The following is a 26,075-nucleotide window of genomic DNA, read 5'->3' as shown; positions in this document are numbered from 1 at the left end:
AGCATTATATTCCAGCAATTGAGCTTTCATGCAAATTAAAAAATTAAAAAAGCAAGTCTTTGATTAGACAAAACTATTGACTGATGACGTTGATTGTACAGTTAGACAAGTCAAAATAGAGTACTGAGGGTGATGATTCACATTTTTCTGTTGAAGCTTTCAATTCCATCAGTGAACTTGCCTTGAAGACAGTTTCCTTTACAACTGTAACATAACACCAACTATTTTTTTAAATCGAAGTCTGATGGACCCTTAGCTGTTTCAAAAGTCTTAATTGTTCCTGCATCTTTGCCTGAAATTTGTGTTTCATGAGATCTTTAATTTCCAGTTGCAGTCTTGCAGTGTATTTTTCACAAGGTATATTGACACTTGTATATATCAGAATCCATAACTTGGATGTCAAAGGGACCTTAATTTTTTTGTCTATAGACATGAAACTTAACCTGCAAATTTTTTTTGGCTTTTTATTTGATATGCAGCCAGTGGTCCATTCTACTTAGGTTCTCAGCCAACACAAATTATGGGGACATAGTCAATAACATCAAAAACTGTCTAAAGTATGACTTTTTGCAGTCCTTGTCAGTGAAATATGGTATTTTTAACCCTATTTATTTTCACTTTTTATTTTCTTGCCCAACTTGTTATCTGCACATGATGTATGATTTCCAGGTCATATTTTTTTGTCATTTTTCAAGTAATTCTCAGTCTTGTGAAAGATTAGTGCTGCTTGGTAATCTCCCAGTAGTGGGATTCATGTGGATAATTTTTTAAACAGCAAAAACAGTTGCCATAGTAATTATGCTTCTTCACAATGCCTGTGGATTCAGAAATACTGGCAATACCAATTTTCTGAAGTTTTGTGTTTAGGATTTTAATTGGTACAAGAAGCTGCATGGAGTGTAGGACTCTGCCAAATGTACAAATGATTCTTTCCTAAGTTTAAGGATAATGATCTCAAAGAAGTGCAGTTCTTGTAGTAACTCAGCTGTTTGTACATGACCTATGTAATGGTAGCCCTCTAGTCAAAGGTTAATATCTATCCTGAGGCACACACACATACAGCTCCTACTGAGTTCAATGAATCAAAGAGGAACATTTCTCTCAAATTATTTCTCACAGGTAACTGCTTTGAGTAGGTCATCATAATCACCTTTTTCACATTTGAGGTTCATTAACATTAAGTATTACGAAAATACACAGCACAGGAGAAAAAAATCCTTGAAAAACTCCCGTGCCCTTGAAGGTTTTTGAAACTTTTTTTTTAATTGAGGGCAAGTAATTCAAACTGTTTGAATTGTATCATCTTTTCTAAGCAAATCCAGGTGAAGACAGGAATGGCCTTATGATTTTAGTAGTAATGATTTGGTCCAAGCAATTTACATACAATTATTGAGTTTATTTTAAAATATTTTCTTGTTTTATAGAGGCAGAGCCAGAATTATCAACTCCAAATTTGCAATAAGAAACAAAACCAAGAAGAGCTAATTACCTATACCCAGCCCAAAAATGAAAACGATGATTCGATTATTGAAAAGCTAAAGGCAATTGTGAATGAAATAGCAAGAAACAAGAATAAACTGGTAGAGGAAAACATGAAACTCCGTGAGGATCTAAAAATGTACCAAAATCAGTGCCAGGTAGTAATGGTTGTTTATGATGACTCTGGAATTAATGTTGGAAAATCAAGATGAGATGCCTACATAAATATACATTAGGTGTATTCTGTGCATGAGCACAGAATAATCTGGGAGCAGTATGGGTTGGGTTTTTTAGTAAATCAGAAATAAGTTTGAAATGTAGCAGTATATTTTTTCTCTTGTCTATGTATCTAGCATTTTGTAGCTCTCCTATATCCATGGCATCTACTAGAACTTCCCCTAGTTTGGTTCCTTAAATATAAATGACTTCTGTGAAATCTCTTTATCTGATTTACACCTTGTTGTTCATTGTGCCATATAACTAGTAAATAAGTATATACAAACATGTATGGTATATTTTGATTGTTTTGAAAGGAGATTATGCAGACAATTTAAAATTTTTTTTACATTTCTGGCTATTGTAAATAACCATCAGGTTTTATCCCTAGTTCACTGTTTTTCAGCATAGAACTGATCTATGAAGACAGCCATTTGCTCCTCTTCTTTTGGTCATGGTATATGAGTTTTGACAAGATTGAGATAATACAAGATCTTTACAACTTTTTTATTATCTGTGTTTGAAACACATCAGGAATGAGATTCCTGTTGATTTTTTTTTTTCTGGTGACATGTATCAGTTATGCTTTTGCTTATTTATTTAAGCAGTTCTAGGTTCAGTAATATACTGAATGGTATATAGTAACTTCAAGTCTTTTTGGAGAAAGATTTGTTTCTGTTTACAGATAGTCTTGCAGTGTGCTAACAGCATATGCAATATACTTTATAGGAATTAGCATATATGTGGCGGAGATTAATTTCAGATTGTGTTGTCAGAAGAGCCAAGTTTTTACATGCCATTTGCACATTAGTTCATTGAGTCTTTTGCCTGTGTACAACTTATGAGTGTGCAAGCAAAACTTCTGTTTTGGGGCCTGTAAAAAAGGCTGCCATCGAAGAAGTGGGAGTAGAATATGCACTGGAACAAATCATGGCAGTCAGAGCAAGTGGATACAAGCTGTATGATGGAGAGATTGTGCTGTCGCCTTGGAGAAAATCTTCAAGCAGGAAGAACTTTGGAATCATGTATTCAAGAGAGTTCAGGAGCTGTAGGAAGCTTGAAGACACTTTAAGTAGAAGTGGAGCTGGATGTACATAACAGTGTCATCTGAAGGGCAGAAAGTTGCAGAATAACTGTGTTGGTGGTATGGAATGTTGTTATGTTAGTTAGAAAACCTGCATTTGGAAATAGCTGCATAAGGGAAACACTGATGTCAATGTTTGGTGAAAAGGAGTAGCTCAGGGAAAATATTTTTTTAGGAATGTCTGTATGAGAAAGAATAAATTACAAACCCTGTTGTCAGCCAGAAAAAGTAAGCAGGTTTACGTGAAGGAGAATTAGGTGGAAGATGGCAATAGTTGGACATGATATGGGTAAAGAAGGAAGGAGTAGATGGGAATCTTGGTGTGGAGAACTCTGATGGCAATGAAAGCAAGATTTGTTGAGCCTCATATATTTCTTTATGCCTATGATCATTTCAGTGTGCTTCTAATTGTTTCACTTACAGTATTAATTAGCAAATAATAAAGTGAAATGTATGGAAAAGCAGTTTGTTGACTTTACAGAAAATACAAAGTTTAAAAGATCTAAATGGAGACTGCAATCTATTTCTCTACCCTGTGAATTATCTGACAAACTTATCTGCAGGCATGAGAGGTAACCTGAAAATATCACACCAAGGGCTTGATTCTTGAAAAGTCAGCATTAGGTCAGCTGCTGGATACTAATTTATGTGAAAATACACCATATAATTGTATTTAAAAGGTGGAATAGTGTATTGGGTTCATGTTGGAAAGGTTTTGGTAGTGGGCGCACTCCAGGGATGGCCTCTGTGAGAAGGTACTGGAAGCTTCCCCGATGTCTGACAGAGCACTGGAGGGGAGGAGGTAGAGAACTGAGGAGTGAAGGTGAGCCTGGGAAGAAAGGAGGCATGAGGAGAAGGTGTTCTAAGATTTAGGGTTTTTTTCTCATTAACATGGTCTAATTTTTTAGCAATAAATTAATTTCTCTGAGGTGACTCTGTTCTGCCTTTGGCAGTAACTGGTGAGTGATCTCTCCCTGTCATTACCTCCAGAAACAAAGAGCATTACTCTTGTTTCTCTGCCCTGTCCAGCTGGGAGAGGCAGTGACAGTGTGGGTGTGGTGGGTACCTGGCATCCAGTCAGGGTCAACCCACCACAAACAGCTTTGAGTAGAATTAGAACAAGAGCTGATCAGGAAATTTTTGGGACTTTGTTTTGATTGGCAAGCTAGTAGAGGCAAAACATTTCACAGAAGGAAAGAAAAGATTTAATGATTTTTTTTAACTTAAAATAGACTCTTTATATGAGATTTTTTTTTAACAAATCCTAAAGTTTTCTGCTTCAAAATTAATTTCCGTTTTAACCAGAAGCAGTAGATATTTTCTAAAATAATAAGTGATGCATATCTATTTTTTAACTGATATGTGAAACTGTGAAACTCTTGACCTGAAGTTCTGTTTCAATTATTATTGCAGCTGCTGCTGTGGCTACTGTTGTTCCTGCTACTATTTAATTCACAGGAAAATAAAATCTATGTAAATATATGTGCTGACTGCAGTCTATTACAGAAAATATGACTTCTGCCACACAATTGTGTGGAATTCATCTCCCTTACCCACCCTAGAATGAAGTCAGAGGGCTAACCATCTCCCAGGTTCATGTGTTATAAAACAATTGTGGCTATTTCTTGAATATTGGAGTCATGAAGATGAGAATTAACAAGTCTTACCAACAACTTTAACAGTTTATTAAGCTTTATTTTACTTGACTAAACCCAGGATTGCATTTTGGTGTTTCAAAAAGCTCTCTTGGTCTTAATGTAACAAAGGATTAGATGAATGAGTTCATATATGCAGCCCTCCCAAAAAAAACCTCAAAAAATGCAAAAGCACTTCAATATCTGTCTTCAGCAACCCTTTCAGCCTGAGGAAGACCACAGGCTTCTTGGGAGGAGGGTCATTCTCATAGGAGGCTCTAGGGGAAATAAACCTTTGAAGATCCTCCTTGCAGTGCAGTTGCTGGAATCCACTTCTCTTTTGAAATTTTAAAGGCTTTATTTTTGCTCTTAAAAATGGAAACTATATTCAAATAAAATGAAGAAATTATGAAAAATGTGAATGTTTTTAGTGTAATAGTTTGAAAGGTAAAGAATCAATATCCTCAGAATAATAATTTTTTTTTCAATCTGAAATGTGCTTTAGGATCTTAGGTGAGAAGCAATACATATTCTCTGGATATTACTGTTGCAAGCACTGATTGTTATTGTAACTTTCGTTATTTGTGGGTTATGTTTCCAATTTTCTTATATTTAGTATGTTTTCGGTATATTTTTGTGAAATTCTGATTTTTTTGGAATTCATGTTTTATCATGCCAAATGTAGTATGTGTCTTCAGGTTGTCTAACACACTATCAATCAGAAATAAAAGATAAAACAGAATGAGGTTTTTCAAGTCCCTAAGAAAAATCTTTTTTTTGATTGTTTGAAATTTTTGCGATTTTCATTTAAATAAGCAATTAACTCCATGCAGATGGAGCTAGTTTTTAAGAAGATTTGTGCAGCCTAGTAGTATCTAAAGTTTATAAATTTGGAAATGAAGAATGGAAGCCACTTATAGCACCAATTCTGGCATGTGAAACATGTTCCAGGATGCAGAACCTGCTAAAACAACCAAGCTATATATTTTAGATGCATTTAGTACAATAAAGAACTTCTGAATTATGTTTCCTATGATAATTTGAGAAGCAGATTCATTGGAACATTGCAAGGGCTAAAGAATATTCAGAATCTGATTTTTAGATGAGAAGAACTGGCATGGAAGCAATATGTTTTTCTGAAATTTAAGATCATGTATGTGCAGGTATTGAATATGATGTGTTAAAAACCAGCATTTTAAGCTGTCTAATTTTATTTAACTATTTGTGTGTTTGCTTGTTTCTTTAGAACATGGAGGCAGACATCTCAGACATGAGAAATGATCTTCAATCAAGGGATGGTCTCTGGAGAAGGATACAACTGGAATGCCAAAAGTTGTATACAGAACTATTGAAAATCAAAGAGTATAAAGATATACAGGAAATTCAAATAAAGTATGAATGGTGAAGACATATTTAAATTAACAAGTATTTCTGAGCTAATAACTTTTTTCTTACATTTGTTTTAAGTCTGTTTGAAAAGATACTCTGGATTCAAATGTCAGCTTCTGAATTTGAGACTGGATGTTTTCATTGACAATTATATCAGACAATTTCAGGCAATAGAAATTCATATCAGACAATTTCAGGCAGATGCAGGCTCTGTTAAAAAGATTTAATGATGCCTAGATTTTTACAAATCAATGCATTTCAGATAGTTCTACCTATATCTTTACAGTCTTTCATTTTCTCAGCATTAAAACACTTGGAAACAATGCAGCTGAAATCTCCCTAACCTCCTTTGAATAAAATCATCATGGTTTTATGGTTTATCTAATCTGCTGTAGCCATTTCAAATTATATGAAATACCAGTCTGTAGGAGCTTTCAGGAGTCTTTCCGCACATAGTTGTACTGTCCTTGATTCCTTGACATCTCCCAAAATCCAGCCTGGTTTAGGCCAAATGTTGGTTATGTTTGGGGGTATTTTTTCATCAGCAAGCAGATGTTCTACAGTTTTACACTGTGGAGAGGATACTACAAGGTCAAGAGTATTGAATGTTCTGGTTGTTTCATGTTTTGTTTATTTCTTATTTAAAGGCATCAATCATCTCATGTTCAGCTTACTGAGCAACTAGAAAATAAAAACCCTGAGTTATTGCTGTTTGCAGAAAGTCAAGAATGCCAAGAAGAAGAGCTGAACAAGGTATTTCATATTATTTCCAGATCTTAACTGCAGTATAGGATTTTTAGGAGAGGGTACTGAACTAGGGTATGTGCATATACTGTAGAGAGGAGGAGGATGCATTGTTGGTACTGGAGAGCTTGAAGTTTTTTATATGAAAAAGGTTTTGTATATGGTTGCATTTAGTTGTGTAGCTGTAAAACTGACATTCTGCTTCTGTGCCTACCTACTCCATTGAAATAATAGAAGAGACCATGCCTACACATTATTGTGTTTCAGATAATAACGTGCAACTAAGAAAGCCTCCAAATCTCTGATTAAGTGGTAACCTGTAGAGCTAAGCTGTAATTTGTAGGTGGTCTCAGAGGTAGGATATGCAAACAGATCAACTGATACAAGTCACTGTGGCAGGTGCTCACACAAGGCTGAGCTTACCCAGGTACCTGCTGCACAGTCTCCTTGGAGCTGTGCATCACATTGCATTGCACATTTCAGAAATGCTGTGAGCAAGCAGCACTGGCATGGCACTGTGGAACGGTGTATGGCTTGGCAGGCTGAAATACCTCAGAAGTAGAGGATGCTCAGAACTCATCCTACAGGCATGTTGTGGTTTTGCCAAGTAGCAATGTAAGCAAAATCACAGAATTGTTAGGTTGGAAGGGTCCAATCACTCTGTCACCTAGAGCAAGTTACAGGAATGCTTGCCAAGTGGGTTTTGAATGTCTCTGTTTGAATGCATCTGACTTGGGTTCATCAGTTTTGGCATGACAGTCATGATCTAGCTTTTAGGTTTTTTGCACCTATATCTATTTTTTTATAATTCTAATATATCTGTGCTGTTTGCATAAATAAAACCAGAATGCAATCAGTTAATCATTGTGTATAGTACTGCAGAAAGTTGTAAAATGTCTTCAAAGGTTGCTATGCTGGTTTTTGTTGTTCTGTTTCTTATACAATAAAAAAATTTGTCAGTACTAAATTGTTGGTTATAGTAGAAAGATTAGGAGAACAATTTTTGTGTTGATACTTTGCAGAACTCTGCACAGGAGGTTTTGAAGAAAGTTTGACCTTAAATTTTTATGTGTAATGGCAGGAAAAATTCTCATAAAATCATTTTCCATATATACCCTTTATTTCTAATGTAGTTTCTTATTAAAGAACCTCTAGATTGATTTATTTATATTGCTCCTAAGTTAATTTAAGCTTCATCAAACTATTTTAAAACTTAAGTGCATTATAACTAAATCATACTTAAATTTATTGAATGGATATTTTCTTGGATATTCTTTACCATGAATTCTAATTCTATAAATGATTTTTATTACTTTCTTTTAAAAGGTTAACTGAAGTGTATTGTACTTTGCTCATTTCTAATATTAAATAGGCAAATGAAAGTACAAGATAAGTGAAAAAAGATGTAAAAATAAACACTGACTTCCAAAGACATTTTATTTTATAATTTCAGAATCTCTTGTTCAGTTAGAAGAGCTGGTGTCTTGGAAGCAACAGCAGAAAAAGTCACTGATAAGTAGCAAGTGATGCAATCATATTTACTGCACAGCATTTTTTCTTTTTGAAATGTATTTGCTATAGATAAGAAACCATGTTTATCGAGAAGAGCAGTCCCATTGCTCTGAGCAGGAAAGAATGAAGACAGAAATCTCTGACCTGACAGAGGAGCTTCATCAGAAGGAGATCACTATAGCAACTATCATGGAGAAAGCTAGTCTTCTGGAAAGACAGTTAAAAATGGAGTTAGAGACAAAACACAAATTGTTAACAAAACAGCAGGTATGCAAGTAGGCAAAAGCAGCCCACATCGTTTTACTCCACTATTGATAATGACGTTTATTATCTGTAGGAGAAAAGACATCCCATTTCTTGCTGTAGTTTTTATCAGTGGTGCTGTAATATCTGTGAAGTATTACAAAAACAGCCAAATTGATGCTGGAACAAGAAATCACCAGTAAATGTCAACTGTACCTCTAAATAGAAATTCATTCTGACCATCACATCTAGTTATCATGTTAACATGCAAAAGATCTTGAAGACTTCCAGTTCGTGGTTATTACATGTGCTTTAAGTTTCTAATTTTTCAGTGTTTTCCAAAGCTTTTTGAAGAATGGTAGAAATCTGCATAGAAAATTCTAGTCACTTTATAGCTGGAAAGTGTAAGATACCAGTGGGGATTTTGATGGCAAATTTTTGTTTAGAAAACAAACTTGTCAGCTTGATTACTTAGTTTGTAAAACAAAAGAACCATCATTTTTAGAGGTTTCTGGGTATCTCTGCATTTTCTGAGAGGGTCACTACATGTGGAACACTGTGATTGAAGTAATACTTTACTTTTGACTATAGTAAAGTTAGTGTTTGGGGAGAATGAGAGATATCTCCTGCTGTATGGCACTCTTTACCAGGTATTTCTATATCAATAAAAGAATAGATATAATTTCTAGATGTCGTGAATAGGATTTCATCTAGTTTCAGTGGCCTGTAAAATCTGTCCTCTTTCTGTGTAGTAACTACATGTGAACTTGTTGTCCTAAGTCATTAGTTCTTTCAGAAAGGTAAACAAATTCAGAGGTAGTGTATTTGTATATCTTTTCTAGATGGTTTAATACTTCTTTCTACTTTGGTATTGCTAGATTTAAAAATATTATAGTAAGTTTTGTAGATACTAATGTATGTTTTGTAAAATTAAGCTTAAATATATCTATACTCAGTGTTATTTCAGTTGAGAGTAATATTCTTGTATTTAACTAAGAACTTAATCTTTTCCTAGTTGTTGGAATTCCATTACCAAGTTATCAAATCTGAAAACACGCATCTAAAAGAAATGGTGGAAAACCAGGAGTGTGAAAGTTGCATGGTAAATTTTTTGAACCTATGAAGTATGCAGAATAGTTCCTTATATTTGTTGTAAATGCAGATTAAGATCATGGCAGATTTAGAGATTTCTGTCTTGCATACATTAAATAAAAAAATAAATACCAGGTGTGCAACATAATCAAAACCAAGTGGTATTCACACACAGCCTGGGTATGAGTATAGCTAAGAGTAATTTTTACCTTAATTGTATTAAACTACGAGTTAAATTTTTCAGTAACTGTCTAGACACGAAACAATTTCTGGGAGATTATATTTTTGTAAGTGATATCACTTATTTAAGTTTAAACAGTCATCATTTTCACAGACAAAAATATGCCCCTTTTTTAATATCTTACCCCTTTGTTCACATGGTATTTAAATAGCAGTGTAAAAAACTGACACATTTTGCTCCCACCCAGCTTATTTTCAGAGTTTAGTATTTATATCTCTCCAAACAGCGGGGCTTTAAAATTTAATTGATGAAAAGTGCGCCATGAGATTATCTAGAACTATGGTTTATGAAGGTATAATAAATGGTATATATGCTGTTTTCCACAAAAAGCTTCAAAAGATCCCCTTCTTACAGAACATCTGCAGTTACTGTATCACTAAAAAAATCCTACTGGAATGTTGTTTGGAAATACTGATGTAAATACATTTTGGGGGGATTTGTAGCCTGTGAATTGTCATGGAAGAATGTTACATTTACCCACATCCTTAAAACAGCATGGATGTCCATCAGTGATGTCTTACCTACACATACATACACACTATTATGGATATCTGTGTGTGTATATTTGATATATTACTGTGGAAGCACAGATGGATGTGTGTGTATGCATGTCTAACTCTTCTCTGCAGTGACACTTTTCTTGAAGATTGAGAAGAGCTGTCTGACAAGGGTCCTTGGAGACATCACATGTTTGTTATATTTTAACAGTAAAATCCAGTTGCTACATATACCAAGGTCAATATGTGTTTCAGTAGATCTGTGGACTTAAAAATTCTTTGCTGCTTTACTAATGCATTGTGAGGATCTAAACATTAGAGATTGTGATATATTTGATATTAAGATTCCAGGGATTAGAGAGATTTTTATGGACATGTTTGTGCTGTACGGTGCAGCACTACACAAACCTCTGAGACCAGTGCCAGCCTAAGTCAGTATGGTGTAATGCATCATCAGGCAGGGTTACTTTCAGGGTTTAGATGTCAAAAGCAATGTAGCTGGGCCAGCTCAGTTTTGGGGTTCATGCCATTATAACTTTACAGCTATTAGCGGTAGGATGACTTAGTGCTCTTCATCTCCCTCGGTTCTTCCACTCCTCCCACTTGTGAGACGTAGCTGAACCCCTGCTCCCCCATAGTTGCACAAAATGTTAAATTATATTATACCTTCTGGTATTTCCATGCCAGCTTGGCTCATAAATTCACCCCAAAACTGAGGAAGGCGAGGTTCACAGGAAGAGATGGCATCAAATCAGTGCAAGGAATAGACAAGCTTTCAAATGCAGGAGCACAATTGTGCCAGCAGTGTACGAAGAACCAAATCTGTAATGAGTTACTGAGTTCCCCGAGAATAAGGTAGATCTAGGAATATATGAAAGCACAAGTTAATGAAATGCAAGGGCTTTTAGTCTTTTGTGTGTAATCTGATAAACCTTTTGAAAATTTCCTGGTGATGACAGTATACTGTTATTGCAAATATATTACACAATGCAGTGCAGTGCTCTGCAGAGAGATAGTTCCAAAATAGCTGGCTCAGGTGTGCAGCATAGGCTTTGTGCATTAAGTGATAGGAAAAAAGGAACAGAGTATCCTGGCTAGACAACTTCGAGAGCTAATCTCCATCTTCCCTTCTTGATATCCTAGTGGATGGGGCTCTTTAGCCCCTGCTCACAGTGCACCTGTGGCTTGCACTTTCGGTATTTTGCCTTGCACACTGTGTGGGCTAACTCAGCTGAGAAGCAGGGTTTAGTGACAACGACAGAGAGCACTGTGCTGATGTGGCTTTACTCACTGCTTCTGAAACTGAAGGCGACTGTCTCAACACACATATTAAATTGTGCCTGTACACATACTCTATATCTAGTGTAGTAATGAACTCCTATAATTTTGCTTGTTATTTTTGGAGGAATTGTTACTGGAGGGAGCAATAGAGTCTGCAGCTATAGCTGTTATGGTCGCTTTTATGTCATCAGTTTTACAAAGCAAGCGATAAATTTACAACAATAATATTTTGAATGCATGTTTGCTGAGAAATTTTAATTTGTTTTATTGTGTTATAGGAGCTGTTATCCCTTCTTTTCTATTTATCTACTGTGATTTTTTTTTTTCTGGAGGCAATTCTCTTGGTTTGCGCTAAATGTTGCATGATTATGTATGGTAACTAGGTCTTTTCTTTAGCATAGAACATTGTTTTGTGTTTGCTTGTTAAAAATATGCCCATTTACTGTGGAAAAAATAACTACTTAATGATGGTATTATCTCCTTTCACAGTGTATAGATTTATGTAACAAAGAACATGGAAATTTCACAGCTTCTGTTCACAAAATGAAACATGAGAATTTAAGACTACAAAATACCCTTGTTAAACCGCAAAATGACACAGAAACATCGACACTGAGTTGCATGGATACATACAGAGAAACAGAGCACAGCTGCCAAACCCATTCAAAGATGCAAGAAAAGGAAGAGAGGTAATATTTAGATTGTACACATTTATGAAACTTCTTGTAAGTGTTTTGGAAGGTCTGACTGGGCCAAACTGTCAAGTTTTTGCTGTTTCTGTTCATTCAGAATTCCCACCAATATAACTATCAGATCTAGTTAGTATGTTTGTAAGGGCTTCCTGCATTTTTCTGCATGGCTAATGGAAATTGGCAATAAATGAAGTCCCAGAAATGTTTAATATCTGTTTTAGTATTTAGCACATGAAACTTTAAAAACTTTTTATGTGCTGCTCAAGCTATTCTGAGTTCCAGGTTTTGCAAGATAGAGCAGACTGTATTTTTTACTACCAAATAAAAACAAGATGAGGAAAGGCTAGAAAAATCAACATGTGCGGTAAACTTCTCGATGGGAGGTTTTCTTAATAAGCAGTTTGAACTATAGGCCCTGCTGAAAAGCTTTGTGTCCTCCAGTTTCATTTGTTGCAAGTTTCATTAAATGTATTTTAATGCCTTGTCTGGTTTCAGTGTTCTTGGGTGACCTGATTTTTAACAGAAATGTAATTTCAGATGCTCTGAGTAAGTCATTACTACAATAAACTCCTTGTTAGGGAAAAATAATGAGAATATTCAGACTCATAGAAAGCATTGTAGTGATGACTTTCTTCTTATTTCCCTGTATTCAGTAAGCCATTGAATTACCTTCAAACATATTATAATCATGCCATTGCAATTAAAAAAAAAAAAACAGCATCCTGCTAAACAGTATGTCACAGTACAGGAAAATAAAATTAATAGGAAGCTAAATATACTGATTATTTGTAATAAAGAACTGACATGATAGCACTAACATGAAATAGTTCTGTGAAGTAAAGTTGAAATAGTTGGAGCCAAAATTGAACATGTTACAATTTCAAACTCATACATTTAGGTTTTGGCAAAATTTAAAAAGATTTTCTTTCTGCAAAATAGAGCAGCATCCCAGTAAATGTAGGTCCATAGCCTAAAATTTCTTTTTAAAGAGTGTTGTTTTGTGTTGGAGATAGCATTCATGTGTATATAAAAATAAATAGATATATGTATTTTTTATATTTATATATATATATATATATATACATAATGCATTAATATATATACACACAGATACACCCATCTTTGGAAGTGGCAGGTATGGCTGATTTCCTATGAAGTTTGAAATTATGTTGAAGATGTTGCTGAAACAAATACTTGTAAATCAAGATACAGATTATTCTGCGCCAGTAGGTCTCATAACTTAACAAAGTTGGTCCGTGGCATTTTTGCTCATGCTTCAACTCCTCTAAAGTGAGGAAAAAATAAGATTTTTTTTCCCCGTCTTCTCAGGATTTACACTTGCTGTACATAAGAGACCGTGAAATTTAATTTATGAGAACATAAATATTTGATACAATAGAATTATGCATGTAATTTTCAGGACTGTGATTTCATAGCTGTTGGAAGATCAATCAAAACTGTGAGAGAGACACCTGTGAGAGCTGACCTTTCTCACAACAGAAATCTCAGCCAGACTACTGAACACAATATAAATTATTATTATTATTGTAGCTAATATGATGAAACAGATATATTGAGCCTAGATTTCAGGATCTAAATCATTCATTAGAATTCCTAAATGTAAAGCTATTCAGATAAATAAATACACAGATTTTAAAACGTGCAAATTTGACATGTACTGTGTAGCCAGTGTTTTTATGACTGGGCCCTCTCTGTACTATCAGTTCTATTCCCAAGCAGGAAACTACTTCAGAATTTTTCCAGAAAAGTAACATTAAATTTTCAACCATCAGATGTATGCAGATAAACTAGGAAATTGATGTTGGTTAAGTTGAAATCTGGGGTATGTTTATTTTATTCTGAGCATAAACCCTGTTATTTCTGGTTTAATTTGCGGTTCTGTTTCCATGGTAATTATGGCACTGGAGAAAGGGCACACAAGACTTTTTTTATATGGTAAAAAATTAGAAAATATGGTGTTTGTGCAAGGGACAGGTGTATATTCTACAATATTTTTCAGTTGTGTCTCTCAGTCAGTACTGGAATCCTGGGCACAGGCACCATCATGTCTCAGGGAGGAGACCTCTAGAGAAACCACAGGAAATTGCAGGAAGTTATATTGGCAATCCAAAAAGCAGAATGATTTCTTCTTTCTTTCAGTATACAGTGAATTTCTAAATATTGGAAAGTAAGATATGCAGAAATAGCATCTTTTTGCTAAAAAAGGACTGTGCCCACATTCTACCTATAGCCACCTTATTTAATTACTATTTTCTTAGGTAATTATCTTACTTCTAATTGCCATTTACATAAGCTTTCCCCATTCTCAAGATTTCAATCCTTTAGTTGGACCTTGACCATATGCGGTTGATTTAAATTTGTGCATGGTTGAAGAGGACTCTCTGATGAAGCCGATATGTTCAGTTTGTTTCTTCCAAAATTAAAACATGCCTGTGAGTTATGAAATGAAAAGCTACTTATTTAGCACAAAACTATGCACAAAATAGGTAACTGATCAAGCCAAAGTGCAGTTTCATCATGTGGGGAAAGTGATGGGTAAATTTTAAGGCTTAATGCCTGCTAAGGTAGCTGGGGATCCCTTAATGGATGTGTGTTTACAGTGAGTATCTGTGTTCAGGAGGTTTTTGGAGATCATACAACTCTTAGTCACACCACTGTATCAGTTACTGCAATAGATAAAGTGGAAGCAGTGAACAAGTCTTCAGGAAAAGGCTTTTTATCCATTTTAAAATCAAGCTGGCCATTATACTTGCCAGGTAGAAGGAACAGCACAAATTCTTGAAGACATTCTGGCCATTAAAGATCTGTAGTTGTCTTTCTCAACTCTGGTTATGTCAACCAGCAAAGCTGAGTAAGGGATTTGGGGTTTTTGCATCACTGAAGTCATTAACCACAAGGGACCAGGCAGATTTTATGTATGAGTCAGGAAAAGTAGATCCTGTTTAAATTTCCTTTGTGAGAACGCTGTTCTTTCACTGCTTGTCCCCTATGTCACCATGTCAACAGTGATATTATTTGTGTGGCATGAGTACATGTTAAATACACTATGACTAATCCCACCAAAAGCATAAATTGTTCAGCTGCAGAAATAGTGTATTTGCATCGGTAATCTTAACAAATGGACAGCCTTTCACAAATTTGCAGATTGTATTTAAAGTAGATCTATGTTCTTAGATATTATTTTGCACATGAACTGGTAGAAGTTTAAACCATAACTGTGGAAACCATCCAAAGTAAAGGCCCAGTATCCCTATCAAAGCACCTCAATGTAGATGTCATGTTTTTCCAAGACACCAAGCAGTCCCAGCAATCCTATGGATTACACTGGGAATGGGAGAATAAGAGTTCCTATTAAATAATCAGTCCTTTTAAATTTTTTTTTTTACTTCTTTTTGGGAGGGGAGGTGTGGTATCTGTTTTTATTATCTAAAGGTTACCATAACCCAAGTCAAGTAGGTACTCAAGTCTGAAAATTCTGTTCTTAGAGGAATTGTAACACAACAGTAATAATTTTTATTAAATACATAAAGAAGCAGTTCTGGCAGAAAAAAAAACCCACAGATCACATAGACTTTACTATGGGTTTAGAGAGAAAATTACTTCCAAAAAGGTCAGAACATGAGATTTAAAAAAAAAAAAACTGTGATTTTATTATTCATGCCATCTATCTTCAGTTGTGGCAGGCTTTTTTTCGCAGTGCCCTTCATCCAAACCATAGATGGAATTGACTTTAAAATAGGGAGAAAAATAAAGAAAGAAAAAAGTATTCTCCTGTGCCCAAAGAGCAGAGTGTATTTATGTAAAGAAAAGCATGAAAGAAAGGAGAAAACTCTGCGTCCACAAAGGTAAACATTCTAGGTGATTTAGAAATCTGGAAAGTTTGGTGAATAGTCTGAGAGAGTTTTATGTTAGCATGTACAATAATGCTATTATTATTAGAGTAAAAATAAAATTATAGTAACAAATAGTAATACAGCATCATGCACATAATTTCCTTTGCTGTTGCATTCAGATTATCTTATTCACATCTTCTTTTATGATCAGAGAAAAAAAATATGTACTTCATTAGTTCTCTGAGTTGTTCTGCACAGTCCCTGTGCTGAGTACTCAGTTTTCTGGTTTAGGGCTGTTGTGGTTTAACCTTGCAGGTAAACAGCACACAGTCGCTTCCTCACTGCCTCACTCACAAGGAAAGAATTGGAATTTAGAAAAAGTAACATTCATGTGTTGAAATACAGTTTAATAGGACATAAAAAGAAGGTAGTATTAATAATAAAAATGACCATAATAATAATAATAATAATAATAATAATAATAATAATAATAATAATAATGCTATAATTAGAATATATGAAACAAGTGATCCCCAGTGATAACAGTGCAGTTGCTCACCACCTGTCATGTGATGCCCAGGCAACCTTCCCCCAGCTTTTTATTGCTGATCATGCTCCCATATGGTCTGGAATATCCCTGTGGTCAGCTGGGGTCAGCTGTCGCAGCTGTGTGCCCTCCTGACTCCTTGTGCACCCCCAGCCTCCTCTCTGGTGGGGTGGGATGAGGAGCAGAAGAGGCCCTGGCCCTGTGTAAGCTCTGCTCAGAAGACTAAAACATCCCTGTGCTACCAACACTATTTCCAGCCCAGATCCAAAACACAGTCCCATACAAACTACTGTGAAGAAAATCAACTCTGCCCCTGTAAAAACCAGCAGAAGGGCTTCCGTAAAAGCAGGTCCATCAAGGCTCCACAGCCACTCTCTCCCAATACCAAATATTTAAATTAGGATTAGAAAATGATGGTGTGATCTTTCTGCAGAAAACACTGTCTTTTCCCTGCACTTGGCAAGTTCCTTTTATTTAAAAAGAAAAAAAAGTACTGACTAGCACTGCATACTCTTGAATATTTATTAAATTATATTTTAGTGGCAGAGAACATGCTCTTAAAAAGCTTTTATAGTTGCATTTCAGATTACTAGAGTGTTTTAGGATATTTGCAATGATAGAATCTGTTCAAACTGCTGTCATATTTTAGTAGTTACCTCCCAAGATTAAAATTTCATCATAAGCACAGACCTCAATACAATGGAAATTTTTATCTCAGCATAAACATAAAATTAATAGAACATAAACATAAAATTAATAGAATCTGAAGTAAGTTTTTTTGCATGTTTTGGTATGTAATGCAAGGAATTATGCAGTTAAAAATTAGTGTAATTTTGCAGACATCTGGGCAAATGAGTCTCAAAATTGTCTGCTTTTATCAATACAGTATCAGAATTGTTCAGTCAACTGTTTTGGGAATGGGAGGAAAATGGCTTTCTTTTGTTTTAAGTTGATAGTAATCCTAATAGTTTTTGCTTTACAGAAATACAAATGATTAGAAATATGTACTTGCACATCAGTTCTGATCACTGAGATACAAGAGTTCTGGAAAATCATAATAATATGCTTTAAATTATTTTTTAAACTTGAAGATTTCATTTATTGTTACAAAAGCAAGTTATTGTACAATTTTTCAGAGAGTGCATTTTAAAAATCTAATAATTTTTTATATTAATCTCCAAAGTGTTACCATTAAATCAGTGGCAAAACTATCATTGCAGTAAAAATGCAGAATCAAAGATTCTTGTACTATTTTTGTTTAAGTATTTATTCTAAATTCTAGCCACTTGAACATAGTTGCTTAAGATACTATTAGACCAAAATTGGCTAATTATCCAACCACTAATAATAAGTTTTTTTCTCTCCTCTTGCACTTTCCCATTTTAATTCCTCTACCTGTGTGGCTGAATTCACTCTGGTTCCTAGATATGTCCAAAGAATGCTTGCTTAGCTTTTTCCACTGGAAAAAGGAATGGTAGCCATTAGCAAAGGATAGGTAACAAACACTTAATGAGAACTGGGATCTTCAATACCTGAGGTGAGTTTGTGTTTCAGCTCGTTCTGCCACAGTTATACCAACCAAGGCAAGGTTCCTCAACCTAAGCTCCAGTGAAAGGGTTTAAATTAGGGGATTTAATTCACAGCTGAAGCAGACAGAGAAAGCACACTGAGAGTTTTACAATAACCTAGGTGGAAATTGCTAAATTGCTGCAATTTGGTAGTGCTGAATCTTATGCCCATGCAACTTCATGCATGAAGCAGTTTGAACAGCTAAGTAATCAAAACTGTGTAAACAAGTAAAATGAAAAATCCTTGGCTTTGCTGTGATAGCTTAAGAGTTTTAACTGGGTTTCATGTGTAGATTTTTTTTCTTTTAGATCCTTCCAAAATAAAGATTCATGGGAAATGGAATGTCAACAGACTGCTGTGCTCGCTGCTGGTGGATACCACAGAAACTGCACTCCTGTTTTGTATGGCCAATGCAATATCACTGGTTCAAAAAGTGATAGCACTTTATCTTCTCATCTACTTCACAGAGGCCATGAAAAGAAAATAAATTCTAAATCTCCATTAACACCAGTGAAGTATGTTTTGGGTATTCCTGGGCCATTTCCTGAAGCGGACAGAACAGGCAGCTTTCAGAACCCTGGTTACAATGTGGAAGAAATCAAATTATTGGTAAGTAACTATTTTCCTGTAACACATATATTCTCAAAAATCCATCTGTGGGCCAAATGCAGACTTGGAGAAGCCAAAAATTAGATCACTCTTGTTGTCACTATTATCTATACAGTGCCAGCCCAGCAAAAATAGAAGTACCTTATCCTGACAGAAATGCTGTTTTTCTGGAGATTAAACATCCCCTACTGAGCCATACCTCTGTTGTAATAACAGTGGTGATAATTACCTGCCATTATGTGACTGTGAGAAAGATTTCTACATTTTATTGGCTTCTATATTGGGGCTCTTTGCTTTGCGTTGCCTATATAAGAGCACTCTGCTTTAAGTGTATTTCCATAATACCTGCAAACTGACTGCCTTAAGTGCTGTTAGACAAATCAAGTTCCTATTTGATCTACATCTCTTTGATTGATGGATGAAATCAGAAAAATCATAGCAACTGTTTTCCATATGTTAGCTATTGTATTTGAAAAGAAACAGAAATTATAAGTGCTGTGATCCTTATTTTTCTTGAAGTGAAAGAGTAATAGGACAGCATTCTTTCTTTTTGTCTTCATAGTCTGGAGACTATCAGTCTCCATGACAAGTGGGACAAATCCCACTTTGCCTAGGACAACTTAAGAAAATATTTCCATAATTATTTGGCTTTAGAGCTCCCCTTAAATTTGAGATTTATCCTCTTCCTTAGTATTTTCTCTTCTACCTTGGGCCTCCACTACAGACCACTATAGTTTTGCACTTGACAATTAGCACTTTCCTGACCTCAAGCCATGAAAGCATACCATCAGTAAGCAGTGAAACTAAGAATGTCAGTGAAGAATGAACTACAGGCCTCCCTCTGTCCAGCTGTGATGCATGGATCTTTGTAACCAGGAGATTCTCAGCTGCAGGGCTCTGGCTGAACCTACAGAGACAGAAGAGGGAAGACTTCAGCATTTATTAGGGGGTTTGACAGGCAATTGTACCTGGGGTTGTTGTACCCCAGTTCTGATGCCCGCTTCAGAAATACATGCACAGCCTTTGCTATCAGAAATGTGGCTGCTGCAGAACTATCTCCATAGTCCAGAACCTCACATTTTTTGGGAGGGGAGGTGTGGTATCTGTTTTTATTATCTAAAGGTTACCATAACCCAAGTCAAGTAGGCACTCAAGTCTGAAAATTCTGTTCTTAAAACAGAATTATTATTATAACACAACAGTAATAATTTTTATTAAATACATAAAGAAGCAGTTCTGGGGGAAAAAATGTGATAGGAGGAACTGTAATGACGGTGTGCTTGTGAAGCAGGGATTGCAGGGTAGCCCTTCACTGACCATGGTCCCATCAGCTTTGTCCCAGTAGTCTGAGAACACTGAGAACCATGTCGTCCCAGGTGCTTGACCTCACTTCCATTTTATATTCTTATGTTTCACAGGAACCTTACATAAACAGCTTCTGGTTTCTTACGGCTTCAGAGTTTTCCTCTTTAAACTGCTAATCACGAAAAGAATCATTTGGATTTTTCCAGATGAGTCTGATAAACTCCAGTTCTTCTCTCTTCTGTCAGAAGTGTCAGACAAAGATACCAAATCACAAAGCTTCTGTTTCCAGACAGCCTGGAAAAAATGTCCCTTCTGAGACACTTCTGCAAGCTGCAGGGAACCTATTTCCCAACTGGCACTCAGGCCAGGGTCAATGCCAAGAGTTTCCAGCTGGTGTGTGGGCAAACACATAACAAAACTATTAAGCAAGAGATATTTCTCATGCAGAGTCTAGATTCAAATCAGTGGTGTTGAAGCAGACCACTGAAATGAAATGATCACTCAGGCTGACATTGGATACCACAGCTTTAGTGCAGAAATCATTCAACAGTCTGTTACTCCAGAGTTCTGTGTTCAAATGCAAAGCTGTTCCATTGCAGAGAAAGAGGGGGGAGAATACACAATATGTTAAACCAGAGTTCTCTGACTGAGTTCTGAGGTCTTCAGAGGTGTAGAACACTGGACCCATGTGAAATCTCCAGTATGTTCAAAACTTCAGAAAATCTTACAAGGCACTAGTTTTCTGAAGAATATTTGTAGTACAAACTGAAAACATAAAATTTCTAGGTGATGCCCTGATACCTACCAAAATAACTCTTGGTATTGAGGGAAGAGAGAAAATAGTCTGTAGGGCTTTAGACAGTGACTTACATCTCTCCTCCTAGTAAAGAATCTTCAGACAAAGATTAGTAAATGTTCCACTGCACCCTCTGCCCTTTCACATTCTTCCTTAGAGGTGACATCTATAGAAAGAGTCATAGAAAGCTCAGCTGGGATTCACTGGAAATTCCCATAACCCCAAAAATTCTTGTTTCAAGGGTTTCCAAATCTGGGGAAATACTTTTTCCTCTAAACAGTACGTTAGGGTGTGCTCTCTTTCTGAAATGAACAACTTCAGAAAATGATTGGTTGATCTTTTAGTCAAAAGAGTTTCTCATGTTTCTATTGAGATGGTAGACAGTTGTTTGTTCTGGCTTTAAGGCTTGGAAATACAAGAATTAAGCTGTAATAATTCAAATTTAAATTAGGCATTAGGAAATTTTTTAACATTAGTATGGGAACTTGCTTTATAAATAGATTGCAATGAAAAGTTGTGGCAATTCTACCCCTGGACATCATTAGGAATTATTTTGACAGTCTTGATCCTACCCTGAGGCATGCTATAGTCCATGTCTCTTACTCCTAGGTGTTACTATTTCCTAGCTACGTAGGCCCTCTAAAAATCTCTCTGTGTCACTCGGCAATTTTCTAGGCATCTCAAATTTAATTTTCATATATGAGCAGAAGCGCGTTTAAGACAGCACCTGCTGCCTAAGATGTATTGCAGTGTAGGGTTAGAGGAAACTACTCCCAAAACATCCCAAATTTAGTCACTATGAGACTAAAATTATCCAGACCAATTTCTAGTCTTGGTACTACAAAATCTTTCCTGGAAAGTAGAAGCAGCTAAACATGAGAAGACTCTAACACTAGGATTTGACCACTCGTGATTTGACCAGTAAATGCTAAAATATCCCATGTGTTAAAAGTTTCTTGCTGCCCTGCTGAAGGTGCATCCAAGAATGCTGGGACAGCTCATGGGGCTAATGAGAGATTACCTCTAGGCAAATTAATTAGGCAGTTCTGTCTCTCTCTCTTTGAGAGAAGTAGCTTCCTAAAGGGCTCCTCCCCAGCAATCCAGAATGAATTCTTAACCATTTGGGGTAGTTTTTATTTAAGAAGAAGACATACTTAGCACATATTTTATCTATAGAAATATGCATCTCTCTCAGAGATGTCAGGATTTGCATTCCTTCATTTCCAGCAAATGATGAGGCAGAAAGATGTTTCTCATTACTGGTATACACCAAAGAAATACGAGATCAGCTGGCACTGTAGAAATGAAAAAATAGAGTCCTCCTAGCCTTATTACCCAAACAAGTTTGAGTGAAAGCTTATGATGAACCCATCCCTATCCAGGTTCAGCTAGAAACGCAAAAGACATAAAAGCAGTAATAGCTGAGAAAAAGAAATTCAAAACCAAGGATCATGAATCTTATCTGAGACATGGATTAAAGCCCTTTCTTTGTGGTTTTTCTTCCTCAGAGGCCAAAAGTAAAGACAATAAAGAACAGAATGAAAGAACAGACCAGAGGCTTGGAATGCAAAATGCTGCTAACAAGGAATGTTGCCTTCTAGACTTGCTTAGATAAAACCTTCTCTCAAAGTGCATGAAAAACAATGCATTAGGGACCTTTCTAAAATCATAGTCTGTGATGTCTGACCCTCGGGTAATGAGCTGTGGGGAGCCATGACCTGCTTATTCTAAATGATAAACATTCTTCTCTCAACTCTGAGGAAATTCAGAAATGTCTCATTCAGAGTTTACAGTGTATTTCAAGAAGAAACACATCAAAGTACCAGTTGAAGCAAAGGACATTTAACAGTTTGGGAAGATAGCTTGATTGTTAGGCCAGTCTGTTTCCAATGAGAAGTCAGTAATTCTAAGCATTGTTATCCTGAATCTCTAAGAATCTTTTCTAACTAGATTTAAATTTTCTGAGACTGGCACCTGTGTAAATCTGCAGTCCACAAGGAAAAGTCTAACATGACATTTTTCTCTAGGTGATGACACCTCTTAAATTTGTATTTCAGATTCAGATTTTCCCAGTTTCTCATGCTTCTCACTGAAAGTGTTTTATTTGCTCAGCATTGAATCAACAATTTCATTTCTGGTATTTAGTATGGGGAACACATGGTGGTTCTTTAAGTAAAGCCTCCAAATTCACTGTATTCTTCATAATACAAAAGCCTTCTTCAAATAATTTAAAATAGTACTAACAATTCTGTCACTGAGGCTTGACATCATGAGGAGATGTATTTGTGACCTAGCCCATGAAGGAATAAATGGCATGTAGCCATGGCATTCAGAATGTCAGGAAAAACTCTTCATATGGGAGCAGTGATAATTTATGAATGGAAAATCATGCATGTGTTTATGAAGAAAATCAAAGGCAGGTGATGTCCCTCCATTTTCTTAAACTTTAGAGGATTGGTGTTATTTCTTATTCTTGCTAGTACTGGGATTGAGGTGTTATGGTAAAAAGTGATCCAATACTTTTAGGTTTCTTATTCATACATGTCAAATTAAGTCACTTTATCTTGCCATCATTTTCAAACATTCATTTGGAGGGATTGAGAAAAGGAAGATTCTGCTTTTTCTGTGAATTTCATTTTAGGAGCACTGTACATCAGGAAACCTCTCTCACTCAAGAAGGATGGTATTAAACTCAGAATTTATTTCCAGCTATCACTCATTTCTGTACTTTGAAAAGAAAAGTGGTTTCCTATAGGAAATCTCTCAGTTTCATCTTAGAGTCTGCTGCAAAGGGTTTCAATGGATTGGTGCTTTAGAGCATTTTTCTAATTAGTATCTTTTAGCCTTAAAAGCTGCTAAAGAGCAGTTTTCAACAAAGTTGAAGTCCAAATCTGTCTCTAGTTTCTGAGGAAATAGGGAATACCCCATTCTGATACAGTGAAGCCTGGAGTAAAAACTTACAGATGTAATATAATTGGCCTTTTCCACAGACCATATGAATAATTGAATTCCTATTTGATGTGCTAACACATAAACTTGAAACATTTTTAAATACTAGAAAAAACATGAAATTCTAGATTAATAACTTAATCAGTAACAAAAGCTATTTAAGATATGGTTTAACTAAGATTAAAGATGTCAATCATTTTTCCCAGTTTATGACAATATAAAAATAGAAGATTACCTCTCTTTTTATATTAAAGCCCCTATACTAAGTTTTTTCCTCAGCCAAATCTTAAAAATTCATGTCATAAAATTGCATTTATCTCTACACAAAAAGCGTTGAATGTATTTAAACAGGCATAGTATCGTTAGTAAAAGAAAAATAATTTCATATTTCTTTTGATAAAGATATTCCAATGAATGCATCTTAGGTATTAGCAAGAAAATTAACAGAAATTGGTGCTTAAAAATTTAGAACTTGTTCCAGCAAATATTCACACATGTCCTTTGCTTTCTAGAACTCTGAATCCCATGACAACCATCTAAAGGCTGATTATTGGTATGGTTTCAGTCTGAGTCTACTAAATGCTCATTAAATGGAAAGAAGATTTTTCAGTGAATTACTTGCAGTGAACAAAAATTTAGTACATTCTCCAGAATGTCAGGGCTTAGAGTTAATAGTACTGAAATGAGCACAAGTTTCTTCCTTTCCTCAGAAAGCATCATACCACAGAAGCAGAGAGCTAAAATTACAGGAGACAATCAGCAGTATCCAACATAATTATACTCTGTCACTCCAAAAAAGATTTTTGTCCTCTGCCCTGGTCTATATTATACAAATAACTAACATAATCTGTAGTTGATAGATTTTGGAGGTTCTGCAGCAGCTTAATTCTGTCTAGTGGGATATTTAAATTTTTTATGGCCAAGCTATATCCTAATGCTGTGAATATCAGAGATAATCACACACCGTTCAGTTCACGTCATTCAGGCACATGGATGCCTTTAAAAATGGTGCTTTCTTGAAGAGGTGTAAAGCATTCTAGTGTTGTTAGCTGCTGTAGGTCAAGGTGTTTTTCACATCTAGAATTTCATAATGCAAACACATTGTAGCACTTGCTGGTTTTTCCTAACCATGATTTTCTGTTCATTGCTCAGTCTCCCCCTGAGATGTCCTTCCTTGCAACAACAGAAAAGTTCCTTCAAGAGGAAGAGAAACACGCCAGAGAATTTGAAGAACGTTTAAATTCACACCTCGAAGAACTGCAAAGATATTCTGAAAATACTCTACGAAAATATGCCAGGATGCAGCAAAGCAGGCATACTTAAGACAGTCACGCAATTAAGAAAAGCAAACCAAGTAATCACTCATGAGTTTCTCAGAACTAAAATCTGCAACTAGCTGGTTAATGTATTTAGGCACATTGCCAATAGCATGTATTTGTAACACCAAGTTTTCAAGAAAATCATCATTCTCCTACAGATTTAAGTATATTGTAACTTGACTATATGACAAAATAAACTCTGAACATATTCTAAAATATACAGGTGGGTTTTACACAGTTAAATTGTGTGCAGCAGAGACCCTGTTGCAGCACTGTAAATTAAGATACTTTAAATTCTGTAATGTACAGAGGGCTAATAAGTGGAATTATTCCCTTGAAATTAGAATCAACTAAGAGAAATTCTCTAGATTGTACAGAAAAATAATAAAGGCCTTTAACCATGTCTCAGCTTCTGGCATGAAAAGCTTATCTGTGCTCTGGTGGTTCTTGGCTGCCCTGGGCCTCTGGAAATGCTGCTCCGTGAGAAGAACATGAAAAGGCCAAGCACATGTTTTGAAGCCACCCATATTTCCCCTTTTACCAGACCTATGGACTTCACCTGGAGCAGAACCTGATCTCAGGCACTTTATATTTAGACTTTACAATTTTTAAAACCTGTGTTTAAAAGCACCTATTTTGGATTGAAGCTTTGTTACCATGTTGGCTCATTGTTTAACTGTATTGGAACAGTGAGGAAAAACTTTAACTTCAGACAATATGTGATCAGTCTTAGGTAAGGCTCTAAATTCTTTACATTTTCCTACATCATAGGAAAACATTATATAACCAAGCAAAGTTAATTCAACTACATGTGCTGAAAATCTGCATAATATTGAGATTCCTTTTATTTGCAATTCACACTGAATTCTATTGCTGTGCAAGCGAAACAGAAATTACAGACACTGTTGATGAACCACCAATTTCAGTGAATGAGATACTGAAGAACTGCTTTCCACCATATACTGTTGCCAACTTCCTGGGAAAATCTGGATAAAAATAATACCAGGCTGTCAAACTGCTCCA

At 35.6% G+C, this 26,075-nt stretch overlaps 1 protein-coding gene across 1 annotated transcript in view; it reads left to right on the top strand.

Moving 5' to 3' along the window:
- Positions 1–25,056, top strand: part of DEUP1 (deuterosome assembly protein 1) — a 45,419-nt gene extending 20,363 nt beyond the window's left edge. Inside the window, exons 7-14 of the mRNA XM_030955417.1 lie at positions 1,425–1,637; positions 5,660–5,814; positions 6,450–6,555; positions 8,128–8,325; positions 9,317–9,403; positions 11,902–12,101; positions 18,383–18,683; positions 24,886–25,056. Of these exons, the coding sequence (XP_030811277.1) occupies positions 1,425–1,637; positions 5,660–5,814; positions 6,450–6,555; positions 8,128–8,325; positions 9,317–9,403; positions 11,902–12,101; positions 18,383–18,683; positions 24,886–25,056 (1,431 nt within the window). The remainder of the gene's footprint in view (positions 1–1,424; positions 1,638–5,659; positions 5,815–6,449; positions 6,556–8,127; positions 8,326–9,316; positions 9,404–11,901; positions 12,102–18,382; positions 18,684–24,885) is intronic.
- Positions 25,057–26,075: the final 1,019 nt, after the last annotated feature.

Source organism: Camarhynchus parvulus, chromosome 1 (assembly GCF_901933205.1).
Source record: "Camarhynchus parvulus chromosome 1, STF_HiC, whole genome shotgun sequence".
In the NCBI taxonomy this organism is placed as follows: Eukaryota; Metazoa; Chordata; class Aves; order Passeriformes; family Thraupidae; genus Camarhynchus; species Camarhynchus parvulus.
Note: the sequence above shows the minus strand (reverse complement) of the source record. Positions and strands in the feature narration are given on the sequence as shown.